An 18,381-nucleotide genomic window follows, 5' to 3' on the forward strand; every position below is an offset into this window, starting at 1 on the left:
ATCGGCCGGGCGCTCCCGCGGCCCCGGCAGGCTCGCGCCGGCCGCCTCCTCGCCCGCGGGCACGCGCGGCGGCTCCCCCCTCAGGAGCTCCGCCCGGGGCCGTACCACCGCCGCCCCACGGGGGGGCAGCACAGGGCGGTGCCACCTGCGGGATGGGGGGGGGAACGCGGTACATGCGCGGGGCGCCGCTAATGGCGGCGGTGACGGGGCTGGGGCCTGTGCCGGGAGCTGAGGGAGCCCCAAAGAGCCCCCAGAAACCCCAAAAAGCCTCAAAGAGCCCCAAATTGCCCCGGATCCCCTCGCTCCGGCAGCAGCCGGGCCGCCGGCCCCAAGCTGAGCGGGCACCGCCGTCAGCCCGCCGCCCTGACAGGCGAGCGCCCCACACACACCCCAGGGGGCAGCTTCAAAGCCTGAATCGCTTCAGGGCCTCTGTGTATTTGTACGCACACCCCGAGCCACAAAGCCACTTACCCGCACTGAAACCGGAGCTCAAACACCCAGCTCACGGTCCCCATGAAACAGAACAGCACGCGTTAACAGCAGGTAAGAAACACCCCGGGTTTATTTTGTTTTCTCCATAGGCTACCAATAGAAATTCCTGTTGATTTCAGCTGAGCCACTGGTGTCAGTTTTGATGCCTCTATTTTTAAGTAGATAAAGGCATTGTTCTCAGATCAAAAGGGACAGAAAGACAGAGCTTTGGACAGAAGACTAATACAGACTAGGTCAACAGTATGAGTTAGCAAGGGATGTGAAAAGAAAATCCAGGTAGAGTCCCTCTCCAGAACACTTACACTGCTGTCATTCCTAAACAGTCAGGCCTTCACATAAACTAAAAGCTCTGATTAAAATCCAGATGAAACAAGCAAATCCCTTTTCAAGGGACAGCTGTACTTTGGCCAAAAAGTAAAAAATAAAAAATCCAGGAGGCATAAAATCAGAAGGCATGGAATGAAGGCGCAAAGAACCATCTCCTCTAAGAAGTAACTACCGTACTCAGTATGGACCCCCAGTTTTGATGCACATCTTCAGGCATGGGACTAGGCTGTATCCCAAGTTGACAGGACAGAAAGGAGAACTCCAGAGTATGCAGATCTCGGAACACAGAAAATTAAAACAATTTCCCAGAGGAAGACAACACTCAGACATGCTCTTCCCTTACCACTGATCACTGCACACTCCTCTACTCTGAGCAGCTTGATAGAAATTACAAATTCACACATACAAAGCAAATGCAGACTTGATTAAGCCCCGAGGAAGTCAGCACCATTCCTTTCACACATGCTAAGTTGGATCAACCCAGAATCTAGCAGATGGCAAGCTAGTTTCCACTAGAAACAGAAATACTAAACCAGCAGCAACACATCTAGTGAGCCACCCCAGGGAACACTAGAACTTTCATAGCTGCACGCTTTGAATTGCAGTCCCGGCAATTAATTTACATGTGTTCCTCACATCTCAACTGCACGCCTGTGAAACGACACCTCAGGCAGTGGATGCCCAACTACGTACGTAGCTGCGGATCTACCTTCTTGAGCCTGCCCAAGCATGAGGACAATAAAGGGAGGATGACACCTTTCAAATAAAAGGTCTTATCTTAAAATATGTGGTTCGTTCCATGTTCCAACATTAAGACCTCTCCCTGAGTAAGGAATCATTTCCTCTAGGCTTGCAAAGCTTTACAAAACATGGAAAGTTTGATTCAATAGCAAAAGAATTCATAGCAGTTAGCATGATAATGAACACGTGTTATTCGACAGGAAAGCCATGGATGACATGGAAGATAAAAGCTTAAAATGATGTTTAGAGATCAGGTTAATTAAAGGTGAAAGGAAAATAAAAACTAAATTGAAAGTTCATGGAGTCATAATTTCATAATAATCGTCAAAAAAGTATATTAAAATGGTTTTCCCCATCTTTATGTAAAGATTATACATATTTAAAATACTACTTCCAGGTAAACACGTAATAAAAATGTTATTCAAATAGCAATTAAGACATTCTGCATTACAAGAATCTTTTAGAAAGCTTCTTTCTTGTTACACTTTTTTCAAGTATACCAGGCAGGTGGATCAGTCAGTGGTACCAACAGCTTCTTTTACTCTTTCTACAGCACTGTTTTCCCCGCTCAGTTTTTCCTGGGTATCCAGTTCTTGTCCTGCATGCACGCAAACCTCTGCTTTACTGGGTTCTTGGACTAGGAAGGCCACTTGTTTGTAGACAAAGTGAGCTGCAGGCAGTAAGAGTCCCAGGTCCAGATGCTTATTGGCTCAGTCAGAATCATCACCACAACCATCACTGCCTTCAAGATCGCTGCTGTTCTGAAATGGAAAATGGAAAACAGTTTGTCAGTATTTCATATATAGCCAGAGACGGACCTAAGTCAAAAGACACTGACCATTGACTTTAAACTTCCCCAGAAGCATTGGAAAATGCAGCGAGATTTGCCAGTGTATGACTCTGCAGTCAAATCAGCCTGTGTTTCAAAGCATTCCTTCCTTCCTTCCTCCTTCCCTCAACTGCCCCATGCAAAAACCTGCGTAAGTAACCCTCTGTCTAACTCATTCCACCAACATCAAGACCATGCAGACTGAAAAGATAAAAACATTTTATACTCCAGATGGCTGTCCTCTTCCACAGTCTGTTCATGGAAAACAAAAATATTAGTAAGCGAAGAGCCATTTTAACTTGCAGCTTCTGTTTGAAAACAACAATGGCTTCAATCATTACCTTTGAATTTTTGTTGTTAGCTTGCACCTCAGCAGTAGAAGAGTTGAAGTCATGGTTGGAGAGGGTGTTTAGCCAGTTCATCATGGATTTCTCCTCCCTTTCTGTGTTAATAATAGTAGGATAGATATACTGCTCTTTGAAAACAGCAATCTTTTCCTCCTCCTCTGTCCACTCCAGAGGCTCATGCAGCCCATCATTTCCAAACCGTCTGTTGTACTTTTCAAAGTGTACCCTTTCCAAGACCAGACCGAGTCCGGGAGCTTTGGGGACATCTACTTTCTCCTCTCCCCAGCTGCGCTCTATGATAGATTCAGCAGCATAACCTTTCACGATAGCTATCACCAGCCCAATCATCTTCCTTATTTGGTGCATCATGAAACTCTGACCTTTCACTTTGATCACTGCAAATTCGACGTTTTCCCGCACAAAGGGCTCTCCACAGTACATCTCCATTATGTACCGCTTGGCGCTGGGGTCCTTGGGTCCCTTCTGAGACGTGAAGTTGTGGAAGTTGTGTGTTCCTTTATAGCAAGCAAGCAGCTTGTTGACTCTTTCAAGGGTCTCGTTGTTCAGTCGATACGCCTCTTCTTGCACATCCTCGTCTTTATGGGCAAAGGTAAATGTTGGCAGCATGTAGGAGTAGGTTCTGGCATCACATTTGTTCTTGGAGTTGAATCCCCCAGTGACTCTCTTCAGCCCTTATTTTAAAAAGAGATGTTAAATTTCTGAATCAGTAGGCCATAACCCAATTGTGATTTCAACTTTACCAACAAATGTATTTTTTTTAAATAAAATGCAATTCAAATATACAAAGATTTATTTTATAGGACACTAATTTCAAAATAGCAGAAACATAGATTCTTGTTAAAACTAAAATGCTTTTGAGGAAAATTATAATAGTAAGGGAGAGACTTTGTGCCGGATAAGGCTTCTCTTTGAAAAGTTTTCTTTGCCCATTCTGGCATCCTTACCCAGAATTCTGATGTGAGAAGGAAGATGGTTATTGATCTTTTCTAAGATGTCATCTATTAGCCTGACCTTTAGTGACACAATCTGTCCAGCTGCAGACACACCCTATAAAAATCATAAAGCACATACACAGATAATTATGTACCTTGGAGGGTCTAGGATAGCACTTGAAGAACTGAAATAGCTAAAGAACAAGTTTTTCGCACAGGTCATTTCAGGCTGCAGAAAGGCAAATGCAAGGTCACAGGCAGAAATCCAAGTAAGAGTACTCCTGGAAGACCTGCTGGTGTTGTACGGCCACCCAGCACCTTAGCAATCTTAGAGAGCGTAATATTGCACTCCCTTTCCTGACGTATCTCGCTGTATTTGACTAGTAAGTAAAGCACCAGCAGAAAAGAAATGACTGGTACATAAGATCAGCCATGAATTCCAGTTCAGACTTAGAATCCTGCTGTGGCAGGGTTGAAAATCAACGGTGATGCAGTTACATTTCCAAGCTCTGCATCAACCAGGCAGCAAGAGCAGTGAGGAGCAGCAACAGGTTGGCAAGCTGGAGCAGATGAATGTGACAGCAATGCAAAGAGACACAGGGTAAGTGTGAAGCACCAGCTTTACAACCGCCATATAACCAGTATCTCACTCTTTCTAAATATTTGCTTTTTACTTAAATTTAGTAATGAATGAAGGGAGAAGTTTCAAGTAACATTCACTGCAAATAGGATTTGCTGTTGGATCTCATGCTAAACAATGCTTTACCAGGCAATCACAACAGCACTGGTGGGAACAGACCACATTTTATGAGAGCACAGGCCCTAACCAATGTACCTTATCTGTTCGAGCACACCGCTGAAAAGACATTTTCTTCATGTTTTCTCCATGGTTTTCTGGGATGCAGCCTGACTGAACAAGGGCGGATACCAAGTCGTCTTCAATTGTCTTGAACTGTGAAGATCCCATATTCCTCTAGAAGAGAATATAAAATCAGAAAACAAATAGTAATAACAGGGTAACTGTTCTGAAGAACATCATTGAAAAATGTTAATTGAATATCACCATGCAATCTTTTTTAAATCTTCCCTTCATAACCCTAAATTATTTACCAGTGCCTGCAACAGTACCAGCTGCTGTTCCAAACCTGGCCTCTGCAAATCGGGCTTCCAGAAATTAGTGGACTCTTTTGGTCAGGTAGCCCAAGCTGTTACATAACTCAGACTACTGTTTGCTCCAGCAACTTCTGCACTAAACTTGTAGATGAACTATGACAGAAGCATGCAACTCTACCTCTGGAAGGCTGCTTGGCACACCCTCCAACACACACCACTTGGGAACAAACGCAGTAAAGCTGAAATGCACTTCTACAGACATGCCCATGCATGTTGTTCACTGCTGTTGAACAAAGCTACTTTGCTGTGTAAGCATGAAAAATTCTTCTGTGTTCAACCATTACCAGTTATCCTGTAGAGCTTTTAAACTACACCTCAGCAATGTGTATAGAGCATGCAGTATGCTGAGAGGAGCAGCAGATGGAGCAAAACCACGCTGTTGCTGCTAAGGCTGTACCACGAGACCATTCCTGCATGAGCAAGTCCAGGGCACTTTGCTGCTGCAACAAAGCAGCATCCCACGTGCAAGTGTAACAATCTCACAGCAGTTTTCCTGCTCCTAAATTGCTACATGTCACCCTATTGAGTGCACTAGAAAAGGGACAATTTACAATGTCTTTGAGTACAAACAACCTTTTCATAAATCCAATAGCTGTCAACACATACGGCAATTTGTTTCATTTAAATACACAGCTCAGTTCTCCAGGACCTACACGTTTTGCAGAACACAGTGAGACAACCTGAGGTCTGACCTAAGGAAAACTCTGCCCAACTGCTTTGAAGCGTGAAGCTTCAATCTGAAGCTGGTGCAGGGGTCGGGAGGGATCATGAGACAGCACATCAGGCGCTGACAGAACTGCAGTGCCCGTGCTTGCAGCCTCCTCAAGAGCCTTGTCTGCAGCACAGCTTTTGGAAGGTCTGCTGATGCTCTGTGCTGGAAGGCACGGTCAGTGGCCCTGGGACACACCCGATGTGCAGCTGGCAGCTCCCCACGTGCAGCTGCTACCGCAGCATTCGGCCCCAGGAGCCGCTGCACCCGCCTGTTCCCGCAGCCCCCCAGCCCCCCCCGCTCCTGCAAACCCCGCAGCCCCCAGGTGCGGCCGGGCGCGGCGCGTTGCCGCCCCCCCACCTGCATGCCGTGGTAGCCTTTCCCCGAGTACGCCATCAGCAGCACGATCTTCCTCTTGGGCGACTTCTTGCCCTGCTCCTCCTCCTCCTCGCCGCCGCCTCCCTTCAGCCTCTTGCTCTGCCGCCCGTTCTCCTCCGGCCTTCCCGGCCCCTCGCCGCCGCCGCTCAGCCTCTTGGCAGCCGCCGCCCGCAGCCCCTCGGCCATGCTGGGAGCCACCTGCGGGGAGCAGAGCTCAGGGGGGGGGCCCGGCCGCCAGCCCCGTCCCGCCCCGGGGAGCCCCCGCTGAGGCGCGGGGTGCCCGGGCCCTGCCTCCCTCCCGCCCTGCCTCCCCCCGCGGCCCCCACGCACGTTACGCGGCCGGGCCCCGAGCCCGAGCCCCGCGGGGCCGCAGCCGAGGCCCAGGCCCCAGCCCCAGCCCCAGGCCCAGGCCCAGGCCCGCGCCCCCCAGCGCAGCATCGCGGCCCGGCCCCGCCGCTCACCCGCCCGGCGCGGCCCCAGCGGGCCCGGCCGAGCCCTACGGAGGCCGCGCGGGGCCGTGCCGAGGCGGCGCTGGGGCCGGGGCCGGGGCCGGGGCCGGTGCTGCGCGGGGCGGGGCGGTGCCGAGAGGAGGCCGCGGGGCTGGCACGGGCCCTCAGCGGGCGCTGGGCCCCGCGGCCGAGCCCATATCGCAGAATCACAGAATCACAGAATTTCTCGGTTGGAAGAGACCTCAAGATCATCGAGTCCAACCTCTGACCTAATGCTAGCAGTCCCCACTAAACCATATCCCTAAGCTCTACATCTAAACGTCTTTTGAAGACTTCCAGGGATGGTGACTCCACCACTTCCCTGGGCAGCCTGTTCCAGTGCCTCACAACCCTTTCAGTGAAGAAGTTCTTCCTAACATCTAACCTAAAACTCCCCTGGCTCAACTTAAGCCGATTCCCCCTCGTCCTGTCACCAGGCATGTGGGAGAACAGGCCAACCCCCACCTCGCTACAGCCTCCCTTGAGGTACCTAAAAAGAGCGATAAGGTCGCCCCTGAGCCTCCTCTTCTCCAGGCTGAACAAGCCCAGCTCCCTCAGCCGCTCCTCGTAGGACTTGTTCTCCAGGCCCCTCACCAGCTTCGTCGCCCTTCCCTGTGTCGGCCTGGCGCTGTGTCGCCGCAGGGCCGCTCGCACACAGGCTCCGTGCAGCCAGCACGTGTGGAAGGCGTGAGGGGTTGTTAATCCAAGCAGGGGAAAAGGCAGAGGAACGAGCGCGTTCCTGTGATAAGCATTGCCCATGTGAGCAAAACAATTTGTGCCTCACAAACTCGCTTGGTACAGCAGCAGCACTCGCAGCAGTTCAGTCACGGTGAAACACAGCAAAAAGTGGTGGCATCACTGTCCTGGGGGTGTTGAGGGAAAGGTCGGACGTGTTGCTATGGACATGGTTTAGTGGGTAACGGTGGTGGTAGGGCATGGCTGGACCAAACAATCCCAAAGGTCTTCCAGCCCTAATGATTCTATTCTGTTCTAAACACCTCACGTGAAGCACGGGTCACTCACTAAAGCTCAAGGTCGCCCTCCCAGAGGGGTCCCTGCTGGGCAGTGGTCGCTGTCCCTTCATCATGCAGCTGCCACCCGCACCAGCATTGCCCACTGTTGAGCAGAAGCCCCATGCTTTCACTTTCCTGTCAGGTTTTCCTCCCTCCGGCTTTCTCAGGCAATCATTATTTTCATGTCTCCTCCAACGAGTTTTATCTGCGCTGATGTACTTAATGGGAAAGCTTAGTACAATAGGCACCCTTATCAGGCAACAGCATGTACCTCCTAAAAAGCCAAATGCACCTGGAAATTGTTTTGTTATGCTGTGAGCTTCAGTGCTTTACGGGAGGGAGCTACCCAAAGAGGATGCTGCTCCCCTGGCATGGCTGTGAGATTAGCCTAAGAAAGCTCCATTTATTCATTCAGATGGAAAATGGAATGGTTGACAATTCCAAGCAGGCCAGATTATCAAACGCAGGCTTGTTATTTCTGCTAATAAGGGGAAGAAATGCAGCACATCCTTTTTTGAACTGACACATCTGAGTTATTTCAGTAGCGGGACAGGGCAAGGGAAGATTTATCACATGTTCCCAGCTGCACTTTGTTTAGAGAAGTGATAAAAGATAGCCTGTCAAATAGCAGCACTGCTGCCAATGGAAACAGGAATATAAATGTCTGTATTGCTTAGACCGGGGCGTCTGAATCCCTTTTTGCCTTGCTTCCTTAGGAAGTGAAGCATGTGCAGTCACACTGCCTGTCTGTACAACACCGTCTCTTCCTCCTCCCTTCCTGCTGTGATTGCTGAATTTGGCCCATTTCAAGAGAGGGAAGAAGGCCTCAGCAGATAGGATAAAACAATGGTATGACAGGAGAAGAACTTACATGGATGGGCCCAAGATGGAAAAAGCTTTGCTATCCCAGCTCCTTATCCATTCTAAGGGCAACAAAGGGGCTTCAAAACAGCACAAACCTTGCTCTGAGCCTGCCAGAGCACACACTGACTCTTTCCCAAGATAAAAATTAGGCAGGTGGAAAGGAGCTGGAGAAAGTTGTTGGTCCCAGTGCAGAGTTGTAGGACACACAGGTGCCTCACTGCTTCACTGTTTATAAAATGACTTGGTTCATAGTGTGAACCCCATTGTCAGAAAATATTATGAGTGGTTAATGTCATCTTCTTGCTCAGTCCCTTCAGTCAGTCTTGCTCAGTCCCCTCCATTCCCAGGCAGATGGGAATCACCTCTGTGATCTGCCTACCCTGCCGTAAATCCCTGCCCTATCCCTGAGCATGTCACACCCCTGCAGCTGCAGCTGGCCTCGGGTCATGAGGAGCACGGCCACCAGCGGTAAGCAGCACTGGGGATATCGTCACTTTACTCAGTTAAACGTAATGACAGGAGTCCAGGTGACAACAGGAATCAAAGAGGAGGTGCTTGCTCTATGCAATTAGCCAGCTTCTTACAGCCCACCAGTAAAGTGCTCCCTACGGCACCACAGAGAATGACTGACTTGGATTTTCTGAATGATTCATTTAGCCTTCAGGTTTTCTACCAGAGCAGAACTGATGAGCTGCCAGCAACATCAGAGGTCCCAAATGAGGTTGGGACCATGCTGCAGCACCTATCAAAGGAGCATGCTTCTCGCAAGGAGTTTGCAGTCTAAATCCTCCAAATGAAGGATTATTGTCCTGTTTTCATTGGTATTTTATTTTATTTTATTTTATTTTATTTTATTTTATTTTATTTTATTTTATTTTATTTTATTTTATTTTATTTTATTTTATTTTATTTTATTTTATTTTATTTCCAAACAGTAGATAACAAAGGCAAGGAGAAATTAAATGACTTGCCAGAGCTGCCACTGTACATCAGTTCCGTGGGAATCTGCACTGTGAAGCCAGTACCTCGGGGGTGTACATCTTGAGTGAAAAGGCAGCAGAGCCAAGGCTGCAGTTGCTGGGGTAGTGCAGAAGGTCCAATTGCAGATCACTGCGTGAGGTCCACAAAGCCAGTGCACTTGCTTGGATTTAATTTGCATCACACTTACCTAGTGTCTTCAGGAATTTGCCTAATATTCAAGAATTAAATTAGCAGGGGTTTCCTTCCTCTCGCAGCCGTACCCAGGGTTAAATTGGAATAGGCACAAACAATTCATGAAACTCCCTGCTGTTTGTGTGAGGAGCAGAACATGTCATGCATGTTTAATAGGACTGGTGAAATTAAAGTACGCTTGGCCTTAAGTGAGAGTGCTTCCATCAAGTTTACTCAGCAGTGAAATCATCCTCATAAAACGTTTCCAGATATACAAGTGACCTTGGGGACTGCAGCCTGTAGCTCCAGGAATGGGCCATCCTTGAAGTTTCAGGACAAGCACACCTGCTGCTGCAGAACTGGTGGTTGAGCTCTATCTCTAACAGGTGATTTAATACCTTCGTGCCCTGCTCTGATGAATCACTCCAATATCATCTTTACAAGAAGAGCAACATTAACACCCCCACAAACTACCACTGCAGCTCCAATACCCAACCCCTGGCTCAGCATAGTCCGTGCAATGCCCGCCCCGACAGAGTGGTCCTGTGGTGCCATCTCTGGCAAAGCCCCTGTGCCTTGCCTGTGGGGTGCCCAAATCCCCCCCTGGCCAGTAACAGCGTGGGCCAGAGCACAAAGGCTGCCCACCGCCGGGAGAGTGAAACCTCCGGGATGCAACCCCGCATTTGTGCTTCCTCCACCAGACCCCCTCACTCTACCACAGGCCCTTTCTGGCTTGGAAGCGACGTGACTGCCTGAAACGAGCCCTGAACTGAGAGAAGCGTGGCAACAATTCATCCGTGGTGGCGTTGTGACTACCTGCAGCAGGAGTCCCAGCAGGCCTGCAGTTCCCCACCAGAGTGCGTTACTGATCCTGCTGCCAACATTAACAGGCGCACCAGGTGCTGAGAAGCTGAAGGCAGGACCCCCACGTGCTGTAGGCCCGCAGGGTGCTGGGGGTGCAGAACAGGCCCGGCAGCAGCACCCTGACTGCTGGCAGCAGAGCTCCGGGCCCGTGCTGCCCACACAGACATCGGGGTGGAACTGGTGTAAGCCCGTGGGTGCTGGGACCAGCACCGGGGGAGCTCTGACAGCACTTGGGTGCTAGTGGGGGTTCACGTCAGAAAACCATTTGGAAACTCGGCCACCTCTGTCCACAGTAAGGAAAGAAGCCCACATTTGACTTTATTTTCTTAAGCTTATTCTAAGAACTGTATTATTTAATGCATTTTCCGAGAGCATCCTGCCAGATTTCAGCTCCCAGGAGGAGTGGTTCTGACTCCATTGTCCCTAAAAATGCTGTCTTTAGAACAGAAACGTGCCAGGGACATTTGTATCCCTGCCCTACGTGCAGTTGCTCAGCCAGGGAATGGCACCTATCCTCAGCGCTGCATTTATGGGCACAGATTAAGGGTGTCGAGAGGCCTTTAAAATCCTCCTGCGGGGATTTGTCGGCAGGGCATTAACTCCAGCTGAATGAGTTAACTCCTCCCATGGAATAAAGTTTTTAAAGGACAGGGCTTGGTAACAAGAAGTGGGGTACTTGATCTTTTTATCGCCTTGGTGTGAAGCACGCCCAGCCGTTTGTACTTCCTTGATGTCACCAGGCTACGTCTGATCTCTGGGAGCTGAATGAGCAGGTTTTTGCTGACGTACTTGCAGCAACTAAATATAAAACATGGGAACAAAGCCAAACACACTGGAAGAATCGCTTGGGTTTGGTTTTCTCCTAGAATCAACAGCAATGCAACGTCACCATAAACATCTTGAAAGTTGTGCAATTTTTACTGGTGATTTTAAGCTGCTCAGGCCTGATGGTTTGGAGCTTTTAGAAGAGACTTTATTTCTGTTCAGCCTTCCAGCCAGCTCTAGCCTCCTTTGTTGCTGCCCATGAAAGAGCCCTCTGGATCCAGCTGGGTGTTTTCTCTCCACATGTGGCATGTGGCACACACTGCCCGCCTTTCATCTGGCTGTAGGTTTTCCACATGAACCCTTAAACTTCCTCACAGACAGCTCCAAACCCAACCCTTTAGCTCAGCATCTGAAACACGTTTATTTAAGTGTTCTTTAGCCCAACCCCACGCCACAGGGAACAAACATGATGTACGATGTCCTCCCCCAAAGGGTGCTGTTCACGTTAAAAGCAACACAAAAATCCCAGCGTGCCAAGCTCCAAACGCTACGCACCATCAGCAGTTGTGTTTATTCCGCTGTGAGCAGCTTCCCGAGGTCCTGCCCGGGTTGTAGCACAGGGTTGCAGCATGCCGTGCCCCACGACACGCAGCTGTCCCCGTGAGCGAGGCAGTGTTAGTGGCAGCACACCCGGGCACGGCCTCCCTGGCAGGACCGTTCTCACGGAGGGACCGCGTGCTGCCCCGTTCCCTCGGTGGGAAAGGCAGGGACAGGAAACAGAAGATATAAATAGGGCTGAGGAAGAAATAAAAACAGTTCCAGCTCAGGGTAAACTAAGATTTTGAAATAGGAACTTTTCTTACAGAAATACAATACAGCCCAGTGACCGCATGGGGTGATGCCGAGTCAGACAGGCTGGCAGGCGCGACTCTCCCCAGGGATGCTCACGGCCAACAATAACACGCATGGTACAGCAAGCTGAGTTTTGGGAAATGTTCGATGGCATTACAGTATGAGGCTCCTGAGAAATCACACCTCTGTTGCTTAGTTTCTGTCAAAGTGGAAGGACTGAAATAATTCACATCCCAGATGCAGAGCTTTGCTTTTCATGCTAAATATTCTGCTTCAGAGAAGACACTACAACTACCAGCCCTGCACCAAAAGCCAGGACCAAGGTTGGCAGCAACCTGACTGTGGTGCTGAAGGGCTGCTCATGTCTACCTGTCAGGGATAAGGATGAATTGAGCACTCAATGCAGTGCCTCCTACACGCAGGTTTCACATAAGGCTCCATGCTGCTCACAGGGCATCCTTCTCTCAGCCCACAGCTGCACATTCAGAGAAGATGCCTGCACTGCTCTGGCTGCTCCCTGCTGCCCAGGGAGCCATACAGTCCAACCCCTGCCTTGAAAGCACATCTGAAGACTCCTCAAGCTTCTTTATGGTGTTCCTTGCTACCATTACCCAACCACTTCCCATGCCTCAGACACCCCTTCGGCAGTGCTGGACTGCACAGAGATAAAGAGCTGCAGCGGGTTGATCTTGCAAATCTTGAAACATGGACGAAGCTTCATGCATCAGCCTAATTGGATGGGAAGGGGTCTGCTATCAGCTCCTTATACATGTAGTTTCTATCAGTAGCAGCAAGAGAACACAGCCAGATAAGGACAGATGTACCAGTGATTACAGCCCCAGACAAGAAATGGGGTTCATTTTTCTTAACTTCAAAGGCTGTCTGTAGCTTTAGGCAACATAGCTTTTTTGTCCCAAGCTTCACCCTCTTTGAAAAGAAGGTAACAGCACTTCTTCACCTCAAAGTCACGGCTGGTAGAACCAAACACATGAAATACCATCCTCAGATCCTGTGCTAACTGCATTATGTAAGTACTGAAATCAGGCCACTAACAATTTCAAAACATTTTTTATTTCTTAAATTGGTGTTGTACAATTTAAAGCCAAAAAAAAGTCACACAAAACACAAATAAAAAAAATGTTGACAAAGTATCAAGCATTACCTTATAAAGAACATCATCATACGCTCTCACAAACCTGAAGATACATGTTATTAGACTGAGGTTTCTTGAAATCTATTAAGACGCTACACACAAACGCTGCAACAGTAACAAAGCCATGACAATAGCAAGTGGACTATGCTAGCAACTTCAACAATGGTTGGGGATTTTTTGTGTATTGTTTTCTTTTTTTGTTGCCTTTTTTTTTTTATTTATTTTGCATTCCTTATTGTCTACAAAGCAATAAATATTTTTCACCAAAAAAATTGGTTTCACGCTACATGCAATTAGATAAAAAATAAAGTCACCAAAGTGATGGCAAAATAAATCACCTGATTTTTTTTCTTTCTCCTTTTTCTTTTTTTTTTGTTTTCTTTTTTTTTTTTTTTAATTCAAGCACAGTGGCTAAGTTTCAAGTATCGAGAGAAAACATATATACACGTTTGTGTTTGTGTGCATATATATACATACACACACATACACACACATACTTGTATGTATATATACAAACACATACATATATATATTGGTTGTAGGTCTGTAAACCACAATATTTTGGAGCAATATATACTTGTGTACATTGAATGTGGACAATTTTGATACATTCAAGTAATTAAGTACAGCTGGAAGGTTAGTGCTGAGCTTGCCACGTACAAGGATCGTTAAACCTGCGGCACAAACGTGGGTCCTGGGCTGCGCTTCTCCTGGGCAGGAAGCTCTCAGCGTACGCTCGTGGGATTGCCGGGAGGGTTCAGGGCAGTAGCAGGTGTCTGTATTGCAGAGTCAGTCCTGGCTCGGTGCTTTTGTGCTGCATCCCAGTGCACTCATCTGCGGCATAGCCCTTTGCAGAACTGGTAAAATCCTTTCAGAAGCAGTCTGGGTCTCTTCAGCGTTTCTTGCCACAGGCTGGGAGGTTGTTTCTTTGCTGTTATTTTCTTTTTTTCCTCCAGGCACAAGCATAAACAGCCACAGAAGCAGCAGGCTGTGAACGTATGATGTAACAGAGGCCCAATACTGAAGCATTTGTGTAAGCTACGCTTAAAACTTCCCTAGTAGGGGGAATCAAAAATTTTTTTTAATTTCCTTATTGGCGTTTCTGCTCTGCTATCAGAAGTACCCATGTTGCCAAAGACGATGCCAGCTCAAGCCAACTAAGTTGCTCCTGAAACCCTTGTAAAGTATCACACTGAACGTGCCAATATTGAGAGAAAAAGCAGTGAGGATTTAACCACCATGTGCAAATTATTATTAAATCCCCAAAAACAAAGCCTGAGGTTTCAAGTTGCTTTCAAAGATATTTTTCTGCCCAGCACTAACAAAATACTGCCATGACTCTGATAAATTAAGACACACACTTGCGCACGCAGACAGACAGAAAGGCAGCCAGCTATCCTCTCACGCACATGCTCACAGCATCCGAAGCCTCAACCAGAACTCGAGCCACTCGCACCCGCAGTCTCATTTGGCTACAGAGTCTCCTTAAAAGAAATGCTGAACATAAAACCGAACACTACAAGATTTCTTTATAAAAAATGTAAGCAGCAAATAAACTTTTTTTAAAAATGCATTTCCAATTGTAAGTGTGTAGGATCTTAACGCCTGTTCTTGAGCTCTTAAAAAGCATGGAGCTGTATATTGACTGTCCTTTAAAGAACATTTAAATAAAAAAAAAGAAGAAAAGAAAACTATCTTGGTACTGCCAGACTGCAAGTCAGCTTTGCCTGGTGTGGAGGAGGAAGAGCACAGACTCCACAGTGCTTTTTGCCTCACACTCACAAGATACAGTACAGTTAAATACGTACAGTTACACACAAACCAGATATATCAATACATATTCACCCTTAGGAATACATATTAATATATGCACACACGTAGTGCAATAAAACAACCAGGAAACAAGGGAAGGAATAAAAAGAACAGCATTCCTAACAGTCGTGATGTTCCTGGGTTGTTGTGTGATGCAAAGTCAACTTCTCAAAGTTCCCATAGTGTGTAAAGTGCTCCTTTGATTCACAAAGCTAGTGTTTTCAGTTTCAGGGGAGGGTGAGGGATACGGGAAAGGGCTGATCTAGCCAACAGCTGAAAGCAGGACAGCGCTAGTGCTTCCTCGTGGTAGATATGTACTGACAGGCTGAACCAAACAGCCAGGAGTCTTTAATGCTGATCCCAGTGAGCACAGGGACCAAGAGAGGAACGGATTCATTTTGGCTTAGACATACAGGAACATTGCGTTTTCCGTCATCTTCCTGTTCTCCAGGCAGAGGCTCTGTCCCCGTGCCATGTGCCCGTCTGCAAACAGAGGCAGTCCGCGTGACAGCCACGGGAGGTGCAGCCTTCCCCAGCAGCAGCACGCTCTCAGCCTTGCTCAGTAAGTCTGTAGAAGGTGGCAGCAGCTTCAGCAAGGCTCAGGCAAAGTAGAGCAGATTCCCTCCTCTCGGCCATTCAGCAAGCACTCCAAGGCGGAAATGAGTATGAGAAAGGATAAAGGAGTAAAAGGCAGGGAGCCTCGGGTTGCCAGGAAGCTCGAAGGTGCCTGGCTATCAGCTGGGGTAGGGGAAAGTACACAAACTGGCCTTGATTTCTGAATGACATCCTCCAGCATGAACTGAAGCCAGCAGTTTCAGCACATCCATTGCCTGCAATGGAGACAGCACGGAATACCCTGTTCTTAAGCAAGAGGACAGGCAGCAGTCTTTATCCTTCAAAGTGCTGGGAAGAAGCAGACTTCTATCCTTCATCCCTGCTGCCAATGAGGGAAACCTTTCCACATCAGCTACGTCTTCGCCCAACCTCTGGGCAGGGAAGTATTTGTGCTTGCTGCAGTCACACCTCCCCACAGAAGAACTTAAGTCTGTGGAACAACTTCCCAAAACAGCAAAATACAGAACATCGAGCAGTTCATCCTCCAGGTATCCTACTGCCAAAATTGATTCCTGCCACAACAGCAGGCTGTCAGAAACAAAAGTGATCAGCTGGGATGAGGTGTGTGGAGAAGAACACAACTGAAATCAGGCGCAGAACCCCGACAGCAGGGCTGACAGCCTGCGCTCGATGCAGAGTTTACCTGGGAGAGAAAAAAATAACACAACAGATCAGCTTCTCAATTTCCTGGCAATATAAGGACCACCAAAACATGCTGGAGATTTGGAAAACAAACAAACAAAAACACAAGAGAATTTCAGCATGCCTAAGCAACCCTTCTGGAATCACTATCACGTACTGACTTAGACTAGGTGAGGACCCAGCCACAACGATCGTGCTGGGAAGCAACAGACCAAAGAGCTGAATGATCAGAGATCCAGGACCGAAAGCAGCGAGGCAGCAGTTCTAACACAGTTATCACCATGTTCTAAAGGACCACCACCCGCTGGAAACAATTTATTCGTTTTTATTTATTGGAGAGGCTTTTGTCAGCAGTGAAGATAACTCACGGTCTCCTATACCATTTTTAATGGCTTACAACTGAGAGATGGAGCAGCCACAGCCCAGCACAGTCAGGGCCAGATTCTCACTGTCTGAGCCTGAGACCCTCTCAAAAGCTAAACATTTGCTGTATTTCTACATTCATCACTACTTTTCTGAAAAAAAAAAAAAAGTAATCAAGTACCTAAGATCTAAAATGCAATGTGCACGTGCTGCAGCCTATCAGAGAACAACTCAATCAGGAAGCTGTAACACTGGGTAAAACAGGGAATACCAGGACATTGGCTGGGAAAAGTAATCCATTAGCTGCATTCACTGTACCTCTGGACAAAAGACGTGATTTAGGTTTGTTAAGAAACAGCACAATAGGAACTACTTGGTGTTCCCTATTCACTTAGCCCTCCGGTACCACACACCACCTGCCAATCTCCTTTTGCTCTCCTTCAGCGAGCCTCATGTCAGCTGTTAAAGTTAGTGATAATTAACTGACTGATTGCCTGGGAGCCAGAAAGCTCTTCTCTCATTACCTATCCAAGAGCTCTGTCCACACGGACGACTAGAACAGTCTGGCAGCACTTTGGATGCTGGCCCAAGAAATGCACTCAGTAACCAGCAGAGGGGGAGAGGCACGGTTTGCCAGCTGCATCTGCTCCCCTCAGCTGCACTGGCACGGATAGGCTGGTTTAGCTGTGATGGAGCAGGGCTTAGGCCAAGTCAAGATGCTGTAACGCACCAAGGCTGTCCCCCATCCCCTCTGCCTCCCTCCTGTAGAGAGGGATAACAAAGGTGATTAAACCCCAGCTAGAAAGGCAGGGAAAGTTCAACTCTGAGCAAGTGAGGTCAGTCATTTCCAGGCTGCATGCATTAGTTGTGGAGCCTGCAGCAGTGGAGTACAACCCCGCCTCAGACACACAGCAAAGCGAGGGTACAAGAGAGGTGACAGCAAAGAGCAGCCAACAGAGGGATCCATCTGTCTCTGGGAAGGGAAGCCAAACGACAGCAAGCAGGTAAAAGCTCAGCTTTCACTGCTACTGCAGTCACTTCCTAATGAGCAAAATACTTGTTTGCTGCCTTCTTGGCCTGTCCTGGGGAACGCAGACGGGTGAGCAGTCTGCCCCATGTTAGAAGGGCTGGAAGGAGCCCGTGCTGTGCTGATCAGCCACCTCTGCCTGACAGCCGCTGCAGTTTCACGTTCCCAAGTGCTCTGTGCAATCGGATGGTTCAGGCTGGAAACCAAACCCATGTCTTTGCTACTGCCAAGTCACTTCCTTCAGCAAGTTCTTTCACACATCAAAAACTCCAACAAAGCCCTGGCAATTGCTCTGCATTGCAGCTCTCAAAATATGGCTCAGAACAGGGACCTGCATTTCTAACATTTTCTCCCTGGGAAAATAGGAGGCCGGGCTGCTAGGAGCTGTAACACGTCGAGAGATCTGTGCTATGTCCACCAAGATGTAGCCAAAGGAAAGGCAGATGATGGATACTGAACGTTCCGATCCATGCAGCTATAAAAACACAGCATGACCTAATGAGGGGAAAAAGAGCCACCGAGCACTCACATTTATTGATGTTTTCTATGTCCCCCTGTTCAGTGATGATGTTCAGGAGCCCTTCCATCAGCAGCAGAGCCTTGTGGTACCTCTGTGCGCAGTCCTCTCTGTGGTGGAACATCTCATCCAGGGCTGCAGACTGCACCTGCAGGCAACACCCCCATACAAAAGGTTACTCCCAGACCAAACCCAGCTTTCCCAACACGGCCCCTCAGCTGTGCAAACACCTCCATCATCCAGCCCCCAAAGACTGCACACAGCTTCATGAATGAAACCACCTGCTAAGGCCACCAGCAGGAACT

At 48.3% G+C, this 18,381-nt stretch overlaps 2 protein-coding genes across 5 annotated transcripts in view; both read right to left on the minus strand.

Moving 5' to 3' along the window:
- Positions 1-533: 533 nt before the first annotated feature.
- PUS1 (pseudouridine synthase 1) lies at positions 534-6,464 on the minus strand. 2 transcript variants are annotated; one of them, XM_032199189.1, is made up of 6 exons: positions 6,411-6,464; positions 5,932-6,147; positions 4,525-4,662; positions 3,702-3,804; positions 2,731-3,428; positions 534-2,321 (listed from the first exon to the last, which is right to left on the minus strand). In XM_032199189.1, exons 2-6 carry the CDS (start codon positions 6,133-6,135, stop codon positions 2,271-2,273), a joined length of 1,194 nt encoding a protein of 397 aa, XP_032055080.1. In that variant the 5' UTR covers positions 6,136-6,147; positions 6,411-6,464; the 3' UTR covers positions 534-2,270. The 2 variants fall into 2 exon arrangements, with proteins under 2 accessions (XP_032055080.1, XP_032055081.1); XM_032199190.1 differs by lacking the exon at positions 6,411-6,464 and adding an exon at positions 6,280-6,298.
- Positions 6,465-13,469: 7,005 nt separating this feature from the next.
- ULK1 (unc-51 like autophagy activating kinase 1) overlaps positions 13,470-18,381 on the minus strand; it is a 78,718-nt gene continuing 73,806 nt past the window's right edge. For all 3 annotated transcript variants that reach the window (XM_032198856.1, XM_032198857.1, XM_032198855.1), the window contains 2 exons: positions 18,089-18,224; positions 13,470-16,170 (listed from right to left, as the gene is read on the minus strand). In XM_032198856.1, coding sequence (XP_032054747.1) covers positions 16,115-16,170; positions 18,089-18,224 — 192 coding nt within the window. In that variant the 3' untranslated portion in view covers positions 13,470-16,114. The remainder of the gene's footprint in view (positions 16,171-18,088; positions 18,225-18,381) is intronic.

The sequence above is a fragment of the Aythya fuligula genome, chromosome 17, assembly GCF_009819795.1.
Source record: "Aythya fuligula isolate bAytFul2 chromosome 17, bAytFul2.pri, whole genome shotgun sequence".
NCBI classification, from domain to species: Eukaryota; Metazoa; Chordata; class Aves; order Anseriformes; family Anatidae; genus Aythya; species Aythya fuligula.

Bases quoted from the DNA above. Each gene is read 5' to 3' on its own strand.
- PUS1 (XM_032199189.1), bottom strand. From the start codon at position 6,135: ATGGCCGAGGGGCTGCGGGCGGCGGCTGCCAAGAGGCTGAGCGGCGGC. The intron at 3,805-4,524 runs GTACATTGGTTA...TGATTTTTATAG, and splicing joins GGTGTGCTCGAACAGATAAG to GGTGTGTCTGCAGCTGGACA. The intron at 3,429-3,701 runs GTAAGGATGCCA...TTTTAAAATAAG, and splicing joins TTCTCACATCAGAATTCTGG to GGCTGAAGAGAGTCACTGGG.